The sequence below is a fragment of the Pelodiscus sinensis genome, chromosome 5 (assembly GCF_052426305.1).
Source record: "Pelodiscus sinensis isolate ZL-2025 chromosome 5, ASM5242630v1, whole genome shotgun sequence".
Taxonomy (NCBI): domain Eukaryota; kingdom Metazoa; phylum Chordata; order Testudines; family Trionychidae; genus Pelodiscus; species Pelodiscus sinensis.
In genome coordinates this window covers 73,575,777-73,601,130 of record NC_143056.1, presented here as the reverse complement: position 1 = coordinate 73,601,130, position 25,354 = coordinate 73,575,777, and the positions used below count along the sequence as shown (strand labels likewise).

At 44.4% G+C, this 25,354-nt stretch overlaps 2 protein-coding genes across 8 annotated transcripts in view; one reads left to right on the top strand and one right to left on the bottom strand.

Moving 5' to 3' along the window:
* The window catches only part of CELF1 (CUGBP Elav-like family member 1), a 99,713-nt gene extending 81,221 nt beyond the window's left edge, over nucleotides 1-18,492 (bottom strand). For 3 of the 7 annotated variants that reach the window (XM_006113419.5, XM_089778537.1, XM_006113424.5), the window contains exons 1-2: nucleotides 18,354-18,492; nucleotides 3,175-3,215 (exon numbers count right to left, since the gene is read on the bottom strand). The gene's annotated coding sequence lies outside the window, so the exon portion shown is untranslated. Of the gene's footprint in view, nucleotides 1-3,174; nucleotides 3,216-5,361; nucleotides 5,418-18,298 lie in introns of those variants that run through there. The other 4 variants (XM_006113425.5, XM_075927448.2, XM_006113427.5 and 1 more) reach the window with 4 other exon arrangements.
* Nucleotides 18,493-18,527: 35 nt separating this feature from the next.
* PTPMT1 (protein tyrosine phosphatase mitochondrial 1) lies at nucleotides 18,528-25,105 on the top strand. The gene is made up of 4 exons (XM_006113430.5): nucleotides 18,528-18,810; nucleotides 18,901-18,981; nucleotides 22,676-22,867; nucleotides 24,852-25,105. Exons 1-4 carry the CDS (start codon nucleotides 18,640-18,642, stop codon nucleotides 24,990-24,992), a joined length of 585 nt encoding a protein of 194 aa, XP_006113492.1. The 5' UTR covers nucleotides 18,528-18,639; the 3' UTR covers nucleotides 24,993-25,105.
* The last annotated feature ends 249 nt before the right edge of the window (nucleotides 25,106-25,354 follow it).

Sequence of the window (25,354 nt, the reverse complement as noted above, 5' to 3'; positions counted from 1 at the left end):
CACCAAGTCATTGCCATCTGTACATTAATCTGTTTGCTGGGACATTGTGTGCATATTTTATTGTAAGCACATATCACAAACACAGTATTGCTTTTGCTCTTATTACAATGGATGGTTGGCTCATTTATGCAACAGAAAAAAACAAGTGAAAAAAATAAAGAAGTTGAACTGATTCACGTGAAGCACTGCTGCCACATATATTGGCATATGTACTTGTGTGGGAGGGTAGGTTGGCAGCACGTGGAGGGGACAGTAAGAAGGCTTAAACTACTATAAAGAATGGAAGCACAATCAGATAAATTTAAGAACCACCAGAACCCCATGACACACCTCACTTCACAACTGAGTGGGCATATTAGAGGATTCCATCATCCCTCTCCAGCAGACGGATACTAATAGAGCAGAACCTCACAGTTACAATGACCTTGGAAATGGATGTTGTTTGTAACTCCTAAAAAACATTATGATTGTCCTTTCAAAAGTTTACACAGCTGAACACTGGCTTAATACTACTTTGAAACTTTATTATGCAGAAGAAAAATGATGCTTTAACTATCATCACTTAAATAAAACAAGCATAGAAAGTTTTCTTACCTTGTCTTAATTTTTTTTAAAGCTTTTTTTAAGTTCAGGTTGAACCTCCCAAAACTGGTACTTTCTGGTCCGGCAACATCCGTGGTCCAGACCACAGATTTCCTGGAACAGAGGGTACGTCTAGACTACGTGCCTCTGGCGACAGACCCTAATGTAGATTAGGGTACCGGACATAGTAAAATGAAGCGGTGATTTAAATAATCACCGCTTCATTTAAATTTACATGGCTGCCGCGCTGAGACGACAAACAGCTGATCAGCTGTTTGTCGGCTCAGCGCGATAGTCTGGACGCTCCCCTGCCGACATCAAAGTTATTTGTCGACCACCCAAGTATGCCTCATTCCAGGAGGCATACCTGGGTGGTCGACAAATACCTTTGATGTCGGCAGGGGAGCGTCCAGACTATCGCGCTGAGCCAACAGCTGATCAGCTGTTTGTCGTCTCAGCGTGGCAGCCATGTAAATTTAAATGAAGCGGCGATTATTTAAATCGACGCTTCATTTTACTATGTCCGGTACCCTAATCTACATGCCTCTGTCACCAGAGGCACGTAGTCTAGACGTACCCGGAGAGACTGAGGCCAGGAACCTAGTAATAGGAGGACCAGCAGCAGCGGAGGCCAGCAGCCCAACTGGCAGCAGTGGGAGCCAGCAGCTCAGGGACTAGTGGCAGGGGACCACCCCTTGTCTGGCAAATCACATAATTTGGGACCAGGCAAGTCCCAAGGTTGCTGGAACAGGGAGGTCCAACCCATACTTTATACGTAACGCTATCTGTACTGTTTTGGTTCCCTTCTCTCCCCAGTCTCTGCTGTTGACTGACTGTATACTTCAAGTTCCAAATCAGGTATTGGTTAACCAGTCAGTTTGTAACTTGGTGTTCATAACTCTGAAGTTCTTGAAGTACTATTATATTTCCAGTCTCACACTGAGATGAAGAATGTTTTTTCTGCTAGGATCGTGGTGTCCAACCAGTTCTGAAGCAGTATCCACTCTAGAGAACTAGCCACACTCAACTGGCCAAATAGCCACATTGTTCAAGCCAACTAGATAGGTTGCAACTCTCATTTGGCTTGGTGTCTGTCTACACTTAAAATGCTACAGTGGCACAGGTGACCTGCTGTAGTACTTCAGTATTGACACTACTACACCAGTACAGGAAGGGTTCTCCTGCCAGTGTAGGTAATCCGCTTCCCTGCAAGGAGGTATCTAGTCAATGGAAGAACTCTTTGTCTACCTATAACTGTCTACACTGGGACTTAGGTCAGAATAGTTATGTCTCATGAGGAGAGGGGTGAGATTGTCACATACCTGAGCGATGTGGCTATTCTGATGCAAGTTTCTAGTGTAAACATGCCTTAGATATTTACATAGCTGGAGTCAAGGTGGAAGGATTTACTTTCTGTAAAACTATTCAGGTTTGGCTCCATTCAGTCTTCAGACAATCACATCCAAATGACAATCCACACTCACCCAATGTGTCAAAAAGGTAAGTTGTTTTACTAGAGGATCAGTTTCAGGACTTCACAAACTTGACAAGGAATAGAACAAATCTCAACAGATCTGGACATCATAAAGCAGCAGCATTTTCCTTCATACTAGTCAGTCACTTCTCTAAGTAGGGATGTTAGCTATCGGGTGACAGAACAGTTGACCAACTGCATGAATTTTTAGAAATTAGTCAACTATTCTATAGTCCCAGGGGCAGACCTGGCAGCCAGTGTAATCTGGCCCCATTTGTGGAGAGCCCCTGCCATCCCACAATTTTGCCTCTACTATATATTAGAGGCAGCAGCACAGAGTGCCAGGCAGGAGCTGGTCCACAAGGGAAGCTAGTTTAAAAACCAGCTCCCCACAGACAGAGGTTGCTGGGGGTAGGAGCAGGGGGAGGAGGCAGGCGGCACCACAGACACAGTGCTGGGGGGGGAGGGGGAGGGAGAACCGGCTTTTAAGCTGGCTCCCCCCAACACCACCTCCTGCTCCCCACACTTGCTGCCTCTGTATCAGAGACAGCAGGGGGAGGGGGAATGCGAGTAGTTGACTACATTAACCAATAAGCCTAGGCTTATCGGTAAGTCAACTACTTGCTTACATCCCTATCTTTAAGATCATTAAACCCCAAGCTGTGCAGACGGTTCCTGCTTGCTTGGTACTCACAGTCCTAAAAAAGTTGGTGGTACGTGCCCCCACCACAACACACACATAGAAAATTGCCAAAAGGCTAAGATTCAAATAACACTGTTCTTTGTGTGCAAAAATAAATACTGAGGCTACATCTACTCTACAGCCAGGATCAACAGAGTAGAGATTGATACACCGTCAGTAATAGGTCTAGTGAAGACCTGCTAAATTGACCGTAGATCAACCCTGGTATTCTACCCCAGACAAGAAAAGAAAGATAAGTCAATGGGAGACACTTTCCCATCAACATCGCAAGTAGTCCAACCAAGGTGGATCTATTTATTGAGGTGGTATAGATGTAGCCACACTTTACTGAAACCAATAGAAACATTACTCTAAAAAGGCATCTAAGAGAGAGGTCCAATTAGCAAGTGAGACAAGACCTGTATTTGGTTCATACCTGTAGCTATGCTCCTCCCTCTAGAAGTTCCAGTCTTCACTCTAAAAGACAAGAATAAAAATACACTGGGTGCTCCAGAGCTACAAGCAAAAATCATCAATTAATGGCAGTCATTCTAGGCAGACATACGACTGGGGATAGTAAAATAAATTTCTAATAGTACAAATCATCATGAAGTGCTCGTTATCCCCTTTTAGAAATGTTTTACAGAAAATGTTTGGACCTTTTCAAAACCGTTGAGAACAAATGGAAATGTGTGTGAAAGAGAACTCAAAATGCAGGTGTATGGAATAGGAACTGCTTCACTGTCATGGATGGTAGTTTCCTAGTGATATTCAGATAGTTTGTCTTCTGGGTTCCCAAAATAGAACAAGCAGAGCTGCAATCAGCACTACAGACAATCTTGGTGTCCCTTATTACACTCTCTTAGCTTTGAAGGTGGTATAGTATGCCCGTGAACTTTCAGATGAGAATGCTAATGCCAAATAGTAAAATGGAAGAAAATCTGTATTGAAATACAGACTCAATAGCATAGCAAGGAAAAGGATTATTTTATACCTTTGGTAAATAAGCAGACAGAACATACAAAAATCATGGTACTATTCACATTTACTTGTGTTTAATGAGATGAGATCATGATTCTCTTCTTAAGGGCACAGGATTTCTCCTGTTACGGTGTCTGCCCTTCTACCTAAAAGGGAGACTTGATCAGGCATAGGGACAACTGCCTCATCATCAACAAGATTCAGAGGCATCTGTGATAGGCCTACCTCGTGTTTTAGTGGAAGCACATCATCAGAATCTTTTGTTCAGGTTTAAATTTATTGGGAATGGGGAGAAAATATTGTGAATTTAGAGCATTTCTCTCGAGAGGCTGAAGGGTTGACCACCAATTAAATTCATTACAACACAAAATTGTCCTTGCTACAAACAGGTGTTAATTAGCACATTTTAAAAACACACGCCTTTGCCCAGTTTGAACATAGCCTTTCCACACTGTTCTTGTAACCTTTTCTCATAGGTTATTCATTAAAATGTGTTGCTCTTCTAAATTCTTCCCAATTTGTTCAAGTCTTTTTATAAAATATTGTTCTTCAAGCTGAATCCAGGCCCCAAAGTAAGGTCTAACTATATAAATCAATATAACAAACAAGAACAATTTCACTGGGTCTGAGGAGTTCAAAAAAATAAAGCCTGAAGATACTGAAAACTGGAACCGTTCCTCAAAATAACCTCAACTTTGTTTCAATAAATAATTCCAAACTTGTGCATCAAATCTTATCTTTTTACTAACATTACAAATAGCTCTCTACTGGACTTAGAAGAGAATCATTACACAGAATTTATCAGAAAGTGTGATAAACATTTTAATTAAAAATTACACCCCTTGACTATGGAATTTCTACTTGTGGCTCAGATCAGATAAAATGTTTGTTTGAGCCTGACCCCTCTTCTTTTATTGAAGTAAACTTTAAAAAAAAGAATATTTATGTCCAAAAAGTCAGAGCTCCCTCATGGCAACCCTAAGAACATGAAGGGTTTTTTTGTTTTTAACTCAGAAATGGCAGCCATTAAGCCCTAAAGTATATTGTTATGCAACTCAATTTTAGTAAGGCCTGAAATAAGCAGCTTACTGGGCTTACAAATGTTGCATGACATATTATAACTTCTTAGAGATTTCAAATAAGTCTCTTTTCATGCCAGATAAAGCATATGTCCTTTAGAGACTCAGTCTTAACATTCTGTGTAAGCAGGCTGCCCAGGGAGCAAGGACAATCCCAGTCCTCTATCACCACAGTAGCTTGGGGCCAGGTAAGAAGCTCTTGTCCAGGACTGCTACAGCGGGCACAGACAAGGGAGTGGTGCATATCCCCTAGCTGGGTGATGCACACATAGGCAGACAAACTCTCTGAAATATATATAGTTGATAGCTGTTGCTTTCTCCACCCGTCCCCTGCTGGTCCAATGGGTTATAGCTGTCCCTGTCCCTGTCTCTATCTCTGACCTTTTGCTATTCCCCTGTTGTTATTCTACAATATAACTATTTCACCTACCAGACCCCTCCCTTTTATGAGAGCCAATTGAATTCCAGGCATATCCCATTGGCCTGGCACAACCAACCTTTACCTTGCTTTAAATTAGAGTAAGAGGAAGATGCATTCCAAATTTGATGGTCCTAGCTCTTACCGTTTAGGAGGAGTTCTTGAACAAACGAGTCACAGACGGATGGACAGACACACAGATAGACGCACAAACACTCTAAAATATATAGTAGATATGTTAGAGGACCAAATATGCTTAGTTAAATCAATATAAATCTTAATTTAGTACATATTTACATCACAGTAGTGCCAACAGGATTTGGTACCGAATAAGACTTCTTCACTCATGTTTCTTTATATTTACTTAACCTGCCATACTAGGTGAATGCTCACTATGGATAATACACTGCAGAGAATGCTTCTGCCATATCTGCAAAACATCCCCAATGGTATAGATTTCCTTAAAATGCATAAAATCGTATCATTTGATGGTGCAAATGGATGCAGCTTCTTTGACTTGGATGGAGTTTCACTCATTTGCATTAGCAGAGAATTGTACTCATATTGAATTTAAAAGAGCAAATGCTGATTTAGACTGCTTCCAAAGACAAATCAGATTCTTTATGCATTTTTTCTGCCCACTAGACAGCACCATAGCTCTGGTGTTGCTATGGAAATAACTTTGGAATTTCTTGACTTTTGTGTAATTAAAAACTTCATCCTCAGCACTTCAACTGAGGAGGTTTTTTTTCTATAATTTTCCATCATTCAACATTTATTTATTTATATAATGTCCAAAGTGTACTAAGCATTGTACAAAACACAGAAGACCAATGGCTGAAGAATTTTATGATATCAGCAGAGGAAAAAATGATTAGGGGTGTGGAAAGTTGCAACACATACAAGTGACACACTGCATCCAGAAACACCCTGGCTTTTGTGTCACCCTCAATATGGATTTCACCTTATTTGAAGAAATGTGATTTGGCAAGCAAGTCACTAGAAAGTCTTCTACTGAGTGTGTAGAAAAAAAATCTTTGTGTCTTTGTTGATTTAAGCTGCCTTTCATCCACACAAAACACCCATGTCCTGCCAAACATCCCCTCTAGTCAAGCTTTTCTGCAGTGATTAATGTTCACTGACAGCTGTGCCAGGGCAGTTTTACATTCTCTCAGGCCTGCCAGATTTCCCTGCTGTGCTGGATCTGAATCTGTCACCTGATTCAAGACTTTCATGGATGGGAATGACTGTTTACTGCAGTGACCCAGTGTCTTTGCATTCAACTGCTGTCGTGGTTCAGAGACTATCTCTAGTGCTTGGCAAAGTGCATGAGCATTTAGCACTCATTTGCAGTTTCATGCTTAAGTTTTCAGTCACTCCTCACATAGTTTTCTCCTCCTTTCCATTCACTCTTCCTTCAGGGTATAATATGGTATTAAATGTATTACACTGCTAATAAGAGACAGAGATTGGACAAACTTCAGGTCAAAACAAGTGCTATAAATACAGCTATGGGCTGAACATCTTAATGAGGAACCTAAGCAGCTACAAAATTCTCTTAAACCTCTTGTAGGATTCTAGGAGTCTCCATACAACATGTCTCCTGAACAGAAAAGGCATCAAGAATCATGTGTAGTGATGCACAAGCCATAATCCCCTCTCTCTTCGCTATGTCAGCAGAAGAACTCACCTTCTTCCCCCAGTACTGTCAGCACGGCTACCAAGGTAGAGACACTACACATCAAATCAGATACTGAATTTATTATACATTTTTAAAAGACAGTTTGTCATTGCATATTCCCCTCAAGGGGGGGTTAAATTCAAAGTAAGACTGCAGAGATCACACCTGAATCCCAATGCCTTACATTAAATTTTGGGGGACTTTATCCCAAAGAATGAGGGGGGTTAATGCTCAATAAAAGGTTAGACTGAAGAGGGTAGGAAAGAAAAAGGCAGAAATAAGCTAAGCGTATCAGAGTTCATAATTATATTCTCTACAGTCCATTCTCCTGGGATTTGCTCGGTTTAGTTTTACAACATCCCAAGGATCCCTAGGATCCCTATTGTCCTAGAGGGAATATTACACACTATAATAAACCTCTCTGTCAGAGTGTTACACTTTCATTTTTTTTCCACAGTTGCTAGTAATACTTCTTCGACAATTCCTCATTGTCCCTAGGCTTCCACTTTAAAATCTGCAAACAATAAGGACATCATCCTTGGCCAGCCTATACTAGGGATGTAAATGGTTAACGGGTAGGAGCTGCAGCAGCTCCCTGCCTCACTGGGCCAACTGAAGGCAAGAGCTGCTCCAACAGTCCCTGCCTGTGGCAGCCCTGGCCCAGCCTGCCCACTGCAGGTTACTCACTGGCTCCCCCTGAGCACGGGTTGCAGCCCTCGGAGGCTTCACTGCGGGCTCACAGTGTATATAACCACTAGGATTTTTAGCAGTTATACCGTTACATTTTTTAATGACTTTTTACATGCCTAATCTATACCTTTTTAGTTCATTCCATCTTGAATCTCATTATTTTCATACTCATATTTAATCTACCTTTGCCTTTATGGAGTTTGTCATCTGTAATTTTATTTCAGCAATATTATTCAGTATACAGTTTCCTCTTATCATAACTTAAAGAAACATAAGGGTTCAGTTGTGCCAGGAAAATGAGATGTGCCAAGAATGGAACTACTTCTCATAAAACCATACAGAAAAAGAGACAGAATCACCAGGCAGAAGAAAGGGGCTAGCTGCTTGGAGGGGCACCCCCCATACCACATCCAGAACTGCCACGACCCCAAACCTCCCACCCCCCCAGGCACCCTTTAGTGAGAGCAGGAGGAGTGCTGAAACTTCCCACCCAGCACCCTCCCAATTCATATGGGGACACTGTTCTCCTTTGTTAGGCAGCGAGGGGAAAGTCCACAGCTTGCTACATTCCTCACTCTGACTGGGAAATGCAGGGGGGAAGGGCAGACAAGCTATACACTTTGCTCTCACTCCCTGACAGGGACAGGAAGGGGAAAAGCAAGCAGCCCTGGTGCAAAAATTGGAGGGGACGTTCTCTCCCTCCTCATATGAGTCCCTCCTCCCCCCGAGTCTCCTGTTCAGAGCTACTCCTCACTCCCTACTCCTGACTCCTGCACCCCCCCACACACCCTCAACCCTGGGCCCCTCCTTAAGGACTCTAGCAATGCCAGATAAATGTGCTAGTATTTAATAAAACTAGAGCTCACTCCTATCTCTGCAACACCCCAACACACTTCCCATTAATCCAAGACACTGCTGTTTACTGTTACCTTTTTTATCAATATGCAGGGGAAAAAAGAAGTTCCTTAATTTTAGGAGGAAACTAGTAGCCAGAAAAAAATTAGAAATAAAACTACTGCAGCAGGGCAGCTTGTACTACACTGAAAAATGCATTAGTTTTCCAAGAAAGGGAAGTTGAAGTGTAGCTCTGTGCAGCATTATCCTCTGATAGTATGCCATTAATAAACAGTATGAAAGATAGGAGGTTCCATCAAATTTTCTCCTATCATTCTCTGGTCAGACTGTATCGTGCTCATTGTCTCCAGTGCACCAAATGAACATATATAATTTCCCCAGCATACATACCCAGATATTGTAATTCCTGTCAAAAACTGGACTGGTCAGTGAGAATTCTGTCAGTGCTCTTTGCCATACTCTAGTGAATATTTTCCAAGAATCATATCATATTGCCTATTCCTACTCTCTCAATGCCATGTAGGGTACAGGGAAGCATTCCAAAGGCCAGGGAGAAGTGGGGTAATCATGAAGTATCTGGGACCAGCAAGCTGACGAGAGTAATGTCCTGATTTTACTTTTAACTAGCATTTTAAATTAAGATTTGTCCCAGTTTAATCTCCACTACTCGGTTCTTGCTGGTGCACCTGAAGGAAGGTATGCCTGTAGGTGGACACAGAATGGACAGGAAGCAGAGAGCTCTGAGAGGATGTGGTAATATATTTGGTACTCTGCATGGGCTTGCAAGGAGGATTCGAAACTCCAGAAGCTAAATATGCTGCAAATGCCACAGGATCGGCAGATGAAGGAGGAACAACTGTCTGCATGTGTCTACATTACACAACCAACAATGATCAGAAATCAGCCACACAAGATAAAGCCACTTGTTAAATAGATAGTCCTAGAGTGAGATGACCCTCAGTCACACAGATCCATCAATTTCTTCTCTCCTGATCCCAAATATGTCCTGCCTGTGGAGACTTTAGTTCCCAAACCCATTCACTTATTCTGGAAGATGACAGGTCTCACTCAGCTAGTTACAAACATTTCAGATATCTGAAACATGCTGGAGATACTGCAGCACTAGGAAAGAAGTGAACTCAGAACAGTTCCATAGAGCACTCAAGGAAGATATGAGCAAACACCTTTTATTTTATTTAAAACACATGAATCAGCAGCAATCTTTAGTAGCCAAAATCCCAGAGACTTTGGGCCTGGTTACCCAGGGTGCAGAACCCCATCAGCTCCACTTGAACTGACTAGGAGCTGTAAATGGTCAGCATCAAGACCATAAACCATGTCTATTCTGAGGAAAAATTTTCAAAAAATCATGTCACTGCTAATTAGGGATGTTAAATTTAAAATAACTAATAAACAGTAAATAGCATTTCCACTGACTATTCGATTAATCGATAAGAGCACTTCTAAGTTTGACGATGCAGAACACCATCTGGGCTCTTGCTGCAAGAGCACCTGCCAGGCTCTTGCTACTGTTCAAAAGCAGAGACCTAGCAAGGAGTGCAGGGCCAGTGGGGGACTCTCCCACTAGCCTTGCGCTCCCTGCAATGCCTCGGGCTCTTGTACATTTCAAAAGGAAGCCCAGCAGGGAGCGCAATGCCCTCAGGAGAGTCCCCCACTGGTCCCACACTCCTTGCCAGGGCTCTTGTCCATTTCAAAAGCTGAATTGAGCAGAACCAGCTGCAAGCGGAGACTACTTCAGTCCCCGCTCACACCATTTCCCACTGCGCCTCTACCTCCCCTGTCCCATACAGACACAGCACCGGCTTCTGCTCTCCCCCCTTGCTACCTCTCTCTGATAGAGGAAGCAAGGGGGGGAAGGGGAAGCAACTAGTCGCATTACTAGTTGACTGTTCGATAAGTTTATGCTTATCAGATAGTCAACTAGTCACTAGCCCTACTGCTAACAGTGGATGCAATTGCCACCACTGTTTTCATTTCATTAACCCTGCTCAGAGTAAGGCTTTTAAACACAGTGTTTACAACAGTGTCAGCAGCTGGTAGCCTGTCTATGCTAGGCTATACATGTGTAATACCAGTTCAGCTGAGCAAGTATTTAAGGTAAAACAATTTTCAAAAATGACCGTGGTGTAAATGGGGCCTTAGTGTGAGGTTCACATAAATGTGTAGTCAGAGAGAACAAAGTTAAGTTTCTAGTTCTTCCTAATAAGATATTCCATGAAATTCCAACCTCCAACATTACCTTCAATCTGCTCTCCCCTCTCACCTCCTCAACCCAAAAAAGGCAGGCCAGAGTCTAACCTCCTTACTCACAATGGCACAGAAAGCATGCAGCTTGTGAGATACAACATCTACCTTTCTGTGAGGGCAGTCAAGGGTGCCAATGGCCTTGCCAGGCCCCTGGGCAAGGCACAGGGGGTGAGGCAGTGCCACGCTCCCGGAAGAGGCAGATCCTTGGGCAGAGGAAGCAGAGTTACGCCACCCAAAGCAAGCTGCACTGACGCCCCCCACCCAGGGAGACCTCACAGCCACCCGGAGTGTGGTGCTCTGGCAGATGCCGCTCCTGTGGTAGCAGCAGCTGGGAGCCCCAGTTCCTTTTGAATCACTGGATCCCAGGGCAATTGCGTGCTTTTCATCCTCCCCTGTCAGTGGCAGTCAGAGTGAGATCAAAACTTCTGGGGAAAGGTCTAATACCAATTCCCAAGGCAGGCAGGACCATCAAAGCCCCCCATAGAGGAGCAGCTTTCTTTTGGAACTTGCAGCATTACTGTTCTAGTTGATTACCTGCCCTCTGCGCCCCCTCACAAAGAAACTGCATACCCATCTCCACTCCCAGTCCTAGATTCACAACTTCTATGGATTGCAACTTACAAGAAAAAAAACACAACAGACCATCTTTCATTTGGTAAATAGTCCTCCCCAGAAATGCAAAGACACACAGACAGATGAGTGGAGGTAAGACCAGAGACTGCAAGCCGTGGCTCACAATTCTGATCTGCAAATGCCAAGCGTGCACAAGCCCAGCCATATTGCCTAGCTAGTTAATGTGCTGTTGCTGTACAAATATAGAAAGCAGAAAGTGGAACAGCTTCAGCAGAACAGATTCTGCTCAGCTTTCTCAGAGGGAGGAGCAGGGAGTTCAACAGCTTTATCCATACATGGTCGCTAAAAGGGGCCGTTACTGACACAAGTTTCTTCTCATACATCCTTTCACCATTAAACCATGCTGGAGAAGAAAAAGAATTAAGCTCTGTGGGCGGAGGGGGAAGGTATACTAAGAACTTTGCTTTAAGTAAGATTTGAGAGTCCACTTCAGTTAAGCAAATTTCCAGTACCAATATCCAACAAAATCCAGACAATACCAAGTCTGAGAGGAAACCTTAATATTCAGAAATCCTAAAATTTATCCACAATCCCGAGCTGCTGTCTTAATCTGTGAAGGCCTGGCCTGTGCAGCTGCTTGCAGAAACATCTGCCCAATCACTTACTCAGACTGTTTTCAATTTTTTTTTATAGCAATACCTTTGCTCTGGCTCTTTATTTTGTACTTCACTAAACTAGTTAATACAAACTTTCCCACAGGTTGGAATTTAAAAAAAAGTTAGACATCTGATCCCCTCCCTACTACCCAACAGCACCCCAGTTGCTCTGCTCTGCCACTTCCCCAAGTCCGCCACTCATCAGGTTGGTCCCACAGCACCGCCCGTTACCCCCCTGCTCAGCGATAACTACCACAGTCTGGGTGGAGAGCCTGCTCCTCTCCCGGAAACTCTCAGTGGCGGCACGGGACTGAGCGCAGATGGAATGGGGCAAGTTCAGAGACTTAGCTCTTGCAGCTACATGGGGCTTCCCCTGCCTTCCTGCAAAACGGCAAGTGTTCGCCCCTCGCCCTGCTGTTCCCAGCCCACCCCCCGGTCGGACACAGTGCGGGTCCCGGCAGACCCGTCACAGAGGTATAATCCCCTTTCCCTCTTCTCCCTTCCCAACCGCAAGTGCCCATGGGGCTCACAGCAGCTCCAATTGTTTGGCTGGCCAGAGCACTTACGGGTTCCGTTTGGTGCCAGACTATCGGGAGTGCTGGACCACTGGACGCCAGACAACTGGCAGCAATCTAACTCTATATCCAAGGCCCCATACACTCCATTTTCAATATACTGCAAATTTTTGTACTGGAGCTGTAGAAGATATTAGGTACAAAGTTCTGGTAGATAAATGAGGAGCAGCTGAAACTTTTAGCACCAAAGGAGGCACAGGAGCCAGTCTGGAACTGAGATAAGCACATCAGCTGGAAATTTTTCTAAACAATAAGCAATAAAATAAGAAACAACATTGAGATTTAAACTCCTCTTTTAGCTTGAGAGGCAACACTCCATTAAGATGAACAGAGTATTTCATAATCTTTTACACTGCTACTGCTTCAGACTGTCTACAAACTTCAGAGAACGACTCTGCATCAATTAAATTCTAGACACATTTTCAAGGTTTTCTTCATAATAGCTACACTATAGACTCTGATTCTGCTCCCACTAAAATCAACACTAAAACTCCCATTAATATTAGTGGTGGAGGATCTGCTCAACAGTTTTAAAAACCTGAAATCGGAAGCACAATTATGCACTGAAGGATGAATGTTGTGGCAAATCCCACAGTTCTGGAAGACACAGACCCTATCTAGATGACCAAATGTCAGGTGAGCCAAAGGAAGGCACTTTGACATTCAATGCAAAAGGAAATTCTCACTGCAAAGTAATAGATAAGAATCAAACCCATGAGAATTAGGAAATTCTTATTTAAAGTTCTCTAATTCATTTTAATCATCTTCCCTTTGTTCATGTATCACTACAGTTTATTATTATTGAGCAACCAAAACTGCTTTGTGCTTCAGAAAAACAAGAAAGAAAAAACACATCCTTTCTCTGAAATCCTTATTATTAATCATGTTTACTATAGCAGAACTTAATGAGCAATCAAGAATGAGATGCCATTATACAAACACATAGTAGCCTGTGCCTACTGCTTTGTGTTTGTACAATGCCTAACAATTTGCAATTTAAACATGACACAGGTTCATAGATAAGACAGAGAGAAGGGGGAAGGAAAAAAGGACAAATATTACCAGATAACATGGTTCCTCATTTAGACAAATTCATGCCTTAATGACTTAAATTACATATAAACTATATGATCACTTCCCTTCTTTTCCTCCCAAAAGAGATCAAAGGGCAATAGGCATAGATGCTGTCTCCCATAGGTGGCCACTGGCCAGAAGGTTTCCAGTTTGAATTATTCCTTTGGTATTCAAATCTATCTAGAAGATCAGAAGTGAGAACGACTAGTATACACGCACTTTGGACATCTCTAGAAACCACTTATTGTAGGTGTTTTAAAGCCAACAGTTTCCAACGGGCAGAGACAATCACCTACACACTAATCCATCCCATCTTATTTCAGCAGCAGTCATATTTATAAAGAAGAGAACTGGATGGAGAACTGAATGACTGCCTTTGGTTATAAACCACTCTTTTCTAGAATAATTGGAACGGTCTCAGCTCCTAAGCCTGATGTTTTACAGAGAAGTTTCTTAACCATTGTAAGAGGTATCTTATTCCCTGAAGTCTTACATTCCGTTCTGTTATTTTATTTCCTACTAGCACATGTACCTGGTGTTGCTTGGGTCCTTAAGTAGGGTCCCAGATAGTGTTCCATGTTAGCTGAGTACTCAAGAGAGATTCAGGTGGTGCCCAGCTAATTAGGAGAACACCCACAGCCTCCCAAAGCTGACAGCATGTGTTTGTATTGGTGGTGCGCATCCACTTTCCTTGGTGCATATAACAACATTTATTCTGCTCACAGATGAAAAAAAAAGAGAGGGAACACTAGTCCCAGGGCATGAATTTGGGAGGAGTAGGAGTCAGGGTTGGGAAGTAAGTAGGATTTCTGGGCAGGGAACTGGATGTATGTGTGCAAAGAAATTTGTACTTGCCTGGTGATTGTGTCTCTTTTTGGCATGGCTGCATGAGAAGCAATCCCATTCCAAGCAAAGCCCTTTTCCTAGCACAACCAAACCCTTATGTTGCTTTAAGTTATAGTAAGAGGAAGCTGTACACCAAACTTAGTGGTCCTAGCTCTCACTATTTAGTAGGAGTTCTTGAACGTACAGACAAACAGAGAGACAGACAGACTCTCATATAGTAGACTGAATGAAAGTAACTGTGGATGTTACCATTATCCATATAAACACTTTTTTCAGCATCTTGCGAAACTCTCGACCTCTATACTCTTGCATCCTGTTGCACTCATTTCCACAAATGAATTACACTCTAAAAAATATTTCCTTGAGACCCATTAATCTTCCTTCATGGTAAGAACTAAGTAAATTATTCTTACTTTTTAGGTCCACAGCCAGTTTATAATACATTACTATATTTTGTGTCTCACCCCATGACTACTTAGCTTCTATAACAGCCTTTTCTAAGGGACTTTATCAAAGCCATATTGATTTAAATTTTCATTCTCCTTTATTCACAATATCAACGCATTAAAAAATTCCAACAGACTAATAGCATATGATTTTCCTTTGCAGAAGCTGTGCTGGTTAGTATCAGCCAGCTATACATTTCAATTCTATTTTTTAAATATAAATTCCTATCAATTTACATGCTATCAAAATAAGGTTTATTATTTCATAATTTCTTGAATCACCCGTAGCAACTTTTCTAAATATGTGTTACCTAACAGCTTTTTTGTATAACAGTTAATTTTAATGAGAAATGGCAGATTTTTGTTGGCAGTTCATTAAGTTCCTCCTGAATTCTTGGATGTACAGCCTCTAATTCTGGTGACTTGCTGCTATTCATCAGTTTGCTCAGGCACCTTTTTTTTCCAGTATCTCAATCACTGTCAGTATCTCATCTTTATAACCCCAAAAGTACAGAACCTGGGTAAGCATTCCATTTATTGCCGCTTTCGTTATTCTAGGTCTATGTCCTCTAGCTATGAGATATCTACCCAGGTTTTCCCAGAATACATTGAAAACAATAGTAAGGCAAAATGGAAGGTATGGATGCCCAAATAACTACGACGGCGGAAAAGCTGCTTTATGAACACAAATTGAACAATGTTACTGATAACTAGCTAAAGTTACTATACTTCTCACTGGTTACAAAATCATAGTTAAAAGCTTTAGAGTATGGACAGGTTCACATGACTCATAGCTGTTAGGTGTGGATATGGATTTTGGAAAGGGCTTTTTTAATGTCATCTGGGTATTGATGTTCACAACTTAATGAAGTAAACAATAGGAAGGAGCAAGACCCTCAAGCTTACTGCTGTTAGTACTAGCTGGAGAAAGTTTTCTGTAAAGCTGATTTAACAGAATAAGCATTGCTAAAAAGAGGACCATTGCTAACGGAAAGTTAAGGCTCTGTAGAAGAGTGGGAGGAAAAGCAATAATTACGGATTCACTCTAAAAATTCAAGAGTCCATGATTATTTTATGGCTAAGAGATTTGCTCCTTCCCCCTATATCCAGTCTGATACTAGCTGTTTCAAAATGGCCACATTCAGCAGCATCTATGACAAAAGAAACAGAGAGTTAAAGGAAAACTCCATCACAATGTAAAAGATATTCCAATTGTTGCCGCTAAACAAGTGTGTCTTAGAGTAACAAAATAATTAATAAGAAAGCACCATAGTGACAAACTGTAGTTTACAATGAAAACATGGGAAAGGAAAGGTCTGTACAGTACTGAAAGGCAAGTACTATACTTTTACAAGCACTTTAAAAGTAATCAATTTCAAAATGTAAATCTGAGCTTTTAACAGTTTTTATTATTACTGGTTATTTTCAAAGTGACTGACTGGTATTATCTTTAACAAAAATATTCAGATGTTTCTTTCAACAACAGTTACAGCTCCTGCTTTCTCAGAAATTCAAAAACATGTAAATCCCTGATCCTGCAGACAGTTATGCATGTAAATAGTTCCAGTTGTATAGATTTAAGTGTATAATTAACGCTTGATCTACATGTAAAAGTTGTAGCTGTGTCAGAGTGTGAAAACAAAACCACGCCCCTGACCATCACAGCCATGCTGACAAACTTGCTCCTCCTTCCCCCCTGCCCTGGGAAAAAGAGCTTCAATCAAGGTAGCTAATGTTGTTCAGGGAGGTGGTATCCTACACTGATAGAACTTCTTTGATGTAGGCTGTCTATACCAGCATAAGCTCTGTAGTGTTGCTGTAACTTACTTGTGCCACAAAATAAAATGCCATCTATAACTGAGAGATCACTGGAGATGAATGATACTCAACAAAATTCATACAATTTTTTACCACTAGTACTAGCAATAGTTTTAAGTGCTCTGCCTCATGTAGGTTAGGATCAAGGTTTATTTATGCTATGACTTGAAACCCTTTATCTAATAAATTGTTAACTATCTAGATTCTAATGACTAGATGCTGCAATGGGATCCATCTAGGCACAATCCAGTTACCTGAAGTCACATCTACACCATAAGATAAGTCCGAATCTATTATGGTTGATGTCTGGTCACCTGATTTTGCGAAGTCAAAAGTCTGTGTCCTCACTATGAGAGAATAGATCCCCTTTGACTTCAATGGAGTTCTATGTTGGCAACCCTCCCAGGCAAATTCAAATGCAGGATAGTCAAGAGGCAACCAATAGGTGAGTACACACAACTGCTTCAAACAACTGACCCATTAAGATACAAGGCTCTCATAATACCCAACACAGCCAGTTCTGCAACAGCACCACTGCTGGGTGCTCAAGATTTGGGTCTTGAAACAGCTCTGCAGAGGACAACAGAATGGTCCCAACAGACTCCTGTTACACCCTATTTTCTCTTCTCATACTGGTTCTATATTTTCTTTCCTATTATCACTTATTTCCTCTTCCTTCTCTCCTCCACATCTTTAGAGAAAGAAAGATATATGCTGTTTTCTTTCCCCCTTGTATTACCTCTCTCCACTTTCCACTTATTTATGTCAAAGAGGGCTCTATTATGTAATTTACTCCCTTCTTCTCATCTTCTTACTCCCTTCCCATTCATCCACCCTTGCAAATAATCTGGATATAACATTTCATCCAATGTCCCATAACCCTTCACCAATCCAAGAGACTTAAGAGCTGACTGATATGAAAAGTGGACTGCAAAAGAGATATATGTTTGATAACAGCTAGAAACTGTAAAGAAGTTAAAGGGAGTCAGTCCCAAAACTGTAATAGGACGGAGATCCTGTTTCCTTTCAACACTTTCAAGGGAAAGTTCTCATAAAAGGTGGCGAGAGCACGAACAGGGAAGGTGTTGCTCATCTCGTGGCCAGAAACATCACAACTCATCATGCAAAGTGCCCTCTTCCCCCCGGACGGGAAATTAGACTACTGACCCTGCTCCAATTAGCACAATCAGCCCCAGGCAGGGCATACGCGCGGCACAGCGGGCTCACACGCCCCGATGACACTTCTAGGGAGATCAGCCCTAGCCCGCTACACAAATAGGGGTTCTCGGGAGACCTGAGGGCCCGCGAGACGTTGTCAACTAGCTCCAGCCACCGGCACTGGCTCCGGGCAGCCCCTGGGTCGCGGCAGAGCAGGACTCCGGGACAGCAGGCAAGCGGGGGCTGCTCCCTGCTGCCGCCAAGGGCCCTTTCAGCAGGGCGAGCATGAGGCAGAGCGGGGAAAGCACCAGGCCGGGGCCAGCAGAGCAGAAGGCTCCTTACGGGGAGGGGATCAGAGAGGCCCGGGCACGGGATGACCCCCTAGCCGGGGACTCCAAGAAGGGCTAGGCCAGCCCCGTTAGCCAGGATGGGCGGGTCTCACCGTTGGCTCCGCGCGGTCCCTGCCCGGCCCGGGCAGCAGCCGCCGCCGCCCTCACCTGTCCCGCGGATCTGTCCGCACCGCTCTCCGCTCCCTCCGCCTCAGGCCGGCTTCGCAAGATGGCGGCGCTTCCGGGAGGGACCATGGCGGGCTCGGGGGGCAGCGAGACAGGAGAAGACGCAAGCTCCAAGGCCCCTTCCGCCTAGTGAGTTCGCCCGCCCCCACCAGTGTTCTCAGTGAGCCCGTCCGCGTGCCCTCGCTCCCCCGCCCCCAGCACAGTAGGCTCGCCCCCCTCTCTCCATCGCCGCCGAGCAAACCCGGCCGGCCCCCTTGCGGCCGCGAGGATGGGGGTGGCGGTTGCGCTGGGCTCCGGGGCGGCCCGGCTCGTCTTCTACCCGACGCTGCTCTACACCCTGGTGCGCGAGCGGCTGCCCGGCTCCCAGCGGCCTTGGTTCCACCGCATCGACCCGGCCGTGCTGCTGGGGGCGCTGCCGCTGCGGGGACGGAGCCGCAGGGTAACGGGGCGGGGGTCAGGTCGGGAGGTGGCGGGGACTCTAACCCGCCTGCCCGCGCCCGGCCGGCTCTGACTCTGTCTCCCCCAGCAGCTGGTGGAAGAGGAGAACGTGCGCGGGGTGCTCACCATGAACGAGGAGTACGAGACCCGCTTCCTCTGCTGCTCCCCCCAGGTGAGCCGGGGCCTGGGCCAGCCCCACACCTGCGAGGCCCTTTGCTCCTCGGGGTCGCAGGGCGGCGTGAGCGCCTGGGTGGGGAACCGCCTCCCTCCCCCCTCCTCCAAACGGGCTGCGGCTGTCACGGGCCCCTGAACTCTTCGGCCCTGCCAGCTAGGTGGAGAATTTCCCTCTCCCTGGGCAGAATGGCCTGGGCCGTTAAAAGTCTGCTACCTTTCAGCCTAGGCAGAGCTGTTTCTCCCTTGAAGAGAAATGCGATCACTGCTCTAGTCCCCCTTTTCTGAACTTGGTGGCTGTGCAAAGTTTGAGCGTCCTAAAATGATTTCTAGTTGAACAGAGCTAAATGGTATATACTAAACTGTTTGCTTGGGGGAGGGAGGGAGTTTGTGGAAATGGCATATTCAGCCAAGCAGCCCTTTATTCAACACAGGAACAATAAATGTATTTAGTGCTGAGAAGAGACACATCTAGTATAAATCTACTGAGGCGGTGCAGCATGTACATTGTCAGCATAAGTTTCCAATTCCACTGGTTGTCCTGAAGAAATTTCCAGAAGTTAAATAACTGTTTGGTCTCATGGCCTGTTTACTTTTGTGCACTTTCTGACAATACCTAGAACCAGGTCAGTTAGCATCTACTGCAGTGGTCCCCAACCTTTTGGGGCTGCCAGGCACCCGGGGATGGGGCCGTGCATGCACCATGTGCCTGGGGGCAGTACCGCACATGCGCCTGGGGCCACGCACCTGGGGGTGGCACCACACATGTGCCGCGCACCCGGGGCGGGGGATGCACATGCCCTGGGCGCCCAGGGCCTGGAGCGCAAGAATGGCTTGGGCTGGCCTTGGTCACTAGGTGGGCACGCACAAATGCCCCGGCGGGTGCCATTGCGCCCGCGGGCACCGCATTGGGGACCACTGATCTACTGTAGTGGTGACACCTGTCCAAAAGAAATGGGATTAAGATCCACTCAACTGTCCATCATTTATTAGGGTGTTCAGTAAATGTGCTTGGAGCTGGACAATACACAGTCCATGCATCTTCTGTTAAAGAAGATAGTTTAATCATCCATACTATTTATTAAGGTGAAGATCAAATTTCAAACTATTGTGGACATTTCTAACTATTGAGTTCTGTTCTTCTCTGGTGGGTGGACTTTAATAGACTTTGTCCACTAGTGACCTGGTCCAGATTTGAAACTATCGGTGAGAGGCTCTTTTTGTGCTTTCTAATGCCTGGAGGTATCAAAAACTGCAACATTATTGAAGTTCCAGGGAACTTCTGAAATACAGTTAAGGCCGATTATTTCTGACAATAGCAAGCAACATCAGTTTTATAACACCAGACACTGAAAGTGACTAATGTTGAAGTTGAACACGCTGCAGTAACATAATGGCAAATATGAAATAAGCAGAGAAGTTCCTGCTGTACAAATGGAAATGCGAGTTAAGGACTGTTTGATCTGCTTTCTTACCAGGCAGCAGCCAACATCAGATGCATCTGAGGAAGGGAATAAGGCTACCCTCAACATATATTTGTGTCACACTGTACCACAAAGGAAATTTTTTCCTGCCCTGTCTTGCTGGAACTTGTTACTACCCTAAATAATGAGTGACTTAAAAGTCCTGTAACATGATCTCTTATAGAGTTACTGGATATATATGTTTAATACTGTAGGAAACAGTTTTGTACATTCCACTACTGTAATCTCTTGCTTCAGTAAATTCCAGAATATATAGCACCATAACTCTGTCCTTTTAGAGTGAATTAAGATTTGTTTTCCCCCCCCAGAAGCAGACGGTCAGCATTCAATTTATCTCAATAATGAGAAAAAATGGTAATGAAGAGAAAGAGAGGAACAACATTGGAGGAGACAGAATTTGAGGCATATTTATTTGACATTTCATTAACAATTTTTCAGAGGTAGCATTGCTTCCCTAACTTCAGAGGGGTAGCCGTGTTAGTCTGTAACTGGAAAAAAATTTAAAACAACAAATAATCTTGCAGCACCTTAGAGAGTAACAAAACATGTAGATGATAACAGGAGCTTTCGTGGGCACAATCCAATTCTTCAGATGAATGGCAACACCATGACATCATGGTGTTAGGAGGGTCCTAACTAGGGATGTATAATCCTAGTTAATCAGTTAACCCATTAAAACTAAGCTTTATCCAGTTAATCCATTAAGCAGGATCTCACCTCCTCCCCATGTGGGACTACTGCTCCCAGCCCTGCCCTCATAGGGAAGCTAGAAGCAGGAGCCTGCAGCCCCACCCGTGTGGGGACAAGCTCCTGCTTTTAGTCCCCCAGCACACATGGGATGGCCAGCTCCTACCTTCCCACTTGGGGGGCTGAAGCAGCTCTCTGCCCACAGGGCTGCTCACAGGTGTCAGTTAACTGGTACCTGGTAAGCATCACCCATTATCCGTTCACATTCCTAGGGCCAGCTATGGGATTGTTTCCCTCTGCTCTACCTTGATGTTTTCCTGCCGAGACTTTCATCCTCCTCCTCAATAATGTAAAGGTTTTCAGAGTGGGGATGGATCCATTCTGTTGTGTCTTGGAATATCTCATCTACATACTGTCTTCCTTCCCTCCCAAGTTCAGCCACTCTGGCCTTGAGAGCTTGTACTGTGTCTGAGGACCATGAGTAGTTTGCACTGCATGCATATATATTATTGTACGTGCCTTGTGTGGAGGTGTAAATTGGATGGTCCTCATTCTGCTGATAGACTTCTGTCTTCATGATTTTTGCTCTCTAAACTCCTCGGCTGTGTCTACATTGGTGCGATCTTGTGCAAAAGCGGCCGCTTTCGTGCAAAAACTTGCTGCCTATCTACACTGGCCGTGAGTTCTTGCGCATGTAAACTGATGTTCTAATGTATGAAATCAGTGCTTCTTGTGCAAGAACTCTGATGCTCCTGCTCAGGAATAATCCCTCTTGCGCAACTGTTCTTGTGCAAGAGGCCAATGCAGACAGGCAACATGAATTTCTTGTGCAAGAAAGCCCAATGGTTAAAATGGCCATCAGAGCTTTCTTGCACAAGAGAGCGTCTACAGTGGCAGGGATGTTCTTGCGCAAAAGCACATCTCTTGCGCAAAGGCCACATGCCAGTGTAGACGCACTCTTCTGGAAGTTTTTGCACAAGAACTCTTCCGCAAAAGAGTTCTTGCGCAAGATCATGCCAGTGTAGACGTAGCCCTCTAGTTCTCAGTGCTCTCTTCGCTAACTCCTTTGGCTGGCTTTTAAACCCCTGATCTCCTGCCTCACCTCCTTGTCAAAGGATACTTAGGGAGTTAAGAATCTATATATAGCAGGCTAGAGCCTCCTGAGTAAGCTCTCAGCGTAGCCTAGCAGGCTATTTAGCTCAGCACCTAGCCCCTACAACAGAGCACACCCATTCAACTCTTTAATGAAGCAAGCACACAACACACTCAAGCACGCTCCTCCTAATAGTCACTTAAGTCTTTTCTCTTTCACCAGGAAAACTCCCGCATGATCCTCTGTCATGGTTATCAAAGGGTCAAGATTTTTCTCTCACTTCTATTATGTCTGATTTGTTCTTGTCTTGTTTTCTCTCACTGACCTCTATTCCTTTGCACTGCTGCTATATCTCCATGGTGTTCTGATAGGACCTATCCTCTCTTCCACCCAAAGCCTGGTGACTAATTCAGTCTTTGTGTTCATTACAGGAGTGGGAGGCAATGGGAGTAGAGCAGCTGCGTCTCAGCACCGTGGACCTGGTTGGAGTTCCCACACTGGAAAACCTGCAGAGAGGTGTTGAATTTGTACTGAAGCATCGGGATAGTGGAAATAGTGTCTATGTGCATTGCAAGGCAGGACGCTCCCGCAGTGCCACCATGGTGGCAGCATATTTAATTCAGGTTAGACTTCTGTACTGAAAGGGGACACATTTAGAGCCAGGCTCTCTGGATAGACAAACTGTTGATAAGATAAGGGGCCATCTCTTCTACAAGTTGCTTCCATTCAGTAAATTCAACTCAATGCATGACAGGGGAAGCTGCTGATGTGTGGGCAACAAGGAGTCTGGTCAGTATCAGGTGCTTCAAAAACTAATTTTAAAAGATATATTTAAGATGTTCCAGTTGTACTGAAACTAGGCTGCATGGCAACTTGAGGAGAGGAAACAGAGAATGTGGCTACACTCCAGACTCACTGGGGATGAGCTATTTCCCAGATACTCCTCTACTCATGTTGTGGGGGAGGTACAGTGAACAAGTAAAACTGCTTGATGAACTGGAACACAGGATACCTTTGATAGTCTAGCTCTAATCTCTGTACACATTGATACTACTGTGGGAATAGGTCTTCTAGGGTTCACTGTTTCATCTGCTCTCCGGACACGGACAGATCACTGCTTGCTGGAAGTGAGGTGCTAGTGTTTGTCACAAGGCAGTTCCCATTATAAGTAGTCTAGTTTGCCTGGCAGTCTCCTGTACAGTTATTCCTCTGGTTGCTCAGCTGTTTGCAAGGAAGCTGAATCGGTGGAGTTTCTTGGCTTCATGTGCAAATGGACTGCAATTAAATGCATGAGGCAACTGTCACATTTAGTTTGCTTAGAGTATTGTGACTGATTCTGTGATTGCTAGGCACAGGGGTTAGTCAGTACTCCTTGCTGTAATAAATCCTGACTGGCTCTGCTTCCCTCAGCCCTTCTCATGGGCAATGACTGTGATAGAGCAGCTACCCACTTCAAGAGAAGTAGAGTTGCCAGTGGTCAAGAAAAGGACCTTGTAAGGACTCTGACAGGAGGCTTAGACCAGTGGTTTTCAAACTTTCTCAGGACTCAGTTGAAGGAAAATTGCTGATGCTCACAACCCAAAATAATTTGACTAGAGTGAGGGCTCCAGGATGGGGCTGAGGATGAGAGCTCTGGGATATATGAGGGGGCTCTGGCTTTGGGGGTGGGGTCAGGGCTGGGACAGGAGGGTTTTACCTCAAGTGGCTTTAGGTCAGCGGTGGTGTTAAGGCAGGCTTCTAGCCCCTCCTGCCACCACAGACCATGCTTCATTCCAGAAACAGTCAGCAACAAGTTCCCAGCCATTGGGAGTGCAGAGCTAGTGCTCAGGACAGGGGCAGTGCACAGAGCCCTGTGGGCTCTCCCGCCCCCACCCAGGAGCCAGGCCTGCTGCTGCCCACTTCTGGAGTGCAGCTCAGTCTGCAGTGAAAGGACAGGCAGGTGCCCTTCCTTAACATCCCACAAGTCACTGATCACCCTGCAGCAATGAGACCAAGGGTGCCTGACATTCCACAGCCCAGTAGTGCACTGAGACCATAGTTTGAAAACCACTGGCTTAGACTAACTAGACATTGCACAGTTTTACTGCTTCTTAAATGCAAAATTTAATGCAGCATCAAGGGTAAGAATTTAAACAAGACAGAATAAAGATGAAGTTCCCACAAATGGACACAGGTTAATAACAGAATAAACTAATATAAAAATGTGAGTACAGCTGTGGAACCCTACTGCATTCATTAGCATTTGCTTGAGCAGTGGAGGGAAGCAAGAGCAGAGTCTCTTTCACCTGAACTAGGAAAGCATATCAGGTTAAATAAAGCTGCTGTGTCTGTCCAGGGCAGGAGAAGCTGTCCACAAAAGCATGATAATTTGGTGAGACATGGCGCTTCAGGTATACATTTGCCACCCCCTCAGGAGTCTCCCATTGAGAGCTGGGTGTCTCAAGGAGATAGGCAGCAGATAGTGTTCAGAACCAACCGGGATAAAGTGATCCACTTCCCTTAACCACCTAAACTTTAGTGTCTGGAAGAAAGCTAGCCCCTCCAGAAGCCTGTGTTGATCTTTAGACAGACATGATAGATTTTCATTTAGGGTTTATGCCTTTCCAGTTATACCACTGGACCCCACAGGAAGCAGTAGACGCCATTGCCAGGATCCGTCCCCACATCCTTGTTCGCTCCAGGCAGGTCCAAGTCCTGGAGAGATTTCACAAGAATGTGGTTGCTGAGACAGCTGCAGAGAGTCAGTAAGAGCTACTAGCAACCATCCATCAGTCTCCCACAAAAAGCACAAGTTCTTAGTGAACTCATAAGAACAGACTGCTGCACATCTCAGCAAGCAATAAAGAACTTTTCAAACATCACAGCAATGGTGAGCTTGGTTTTCTTTTTTTAATTAAAAGCTACAAGCCTCATCTCACAACAAATACAATTCCTGACCCCAGCATTGTGCTATTGCCTCTTCCTCAAATCAGAATACCTGTAAGGATTTGATCTTCTGCCCCTCCCACCTCTGCATTACTGCAGGGGACAGAGCAATGTCTCTTCTCACATTAATACTACCAGCAAAAAAGAAATAATATATTTGTCCCACCAGACACTTGTATTCAGGC

Bases quoted from the DNA above. Each gene is read 5' to 3' on its own strand.
- PTPMT1 (XM_006113430.5), top strand. From the start codon at position 18,640: ATGGGGGTGGCGGTTGCGCTGGGCTCCGGGGCGGCCCGGCTCGTCTTC. The intron at 18,982-22,675 runs GTGAGCCGGGGC...TGTTCATTACAG, and splicing joins TCCTCTGCTGCTCCCCCCAG to GAGTGGGAGGCAATGGGAGT. The intron at 22,868-24,851 runs GTTAGACTTCTG...ATGCCTTTCCAG, and splicing joins TGGCAGCATATTTAATTCAG to TTATACCACTGGACCCCACA.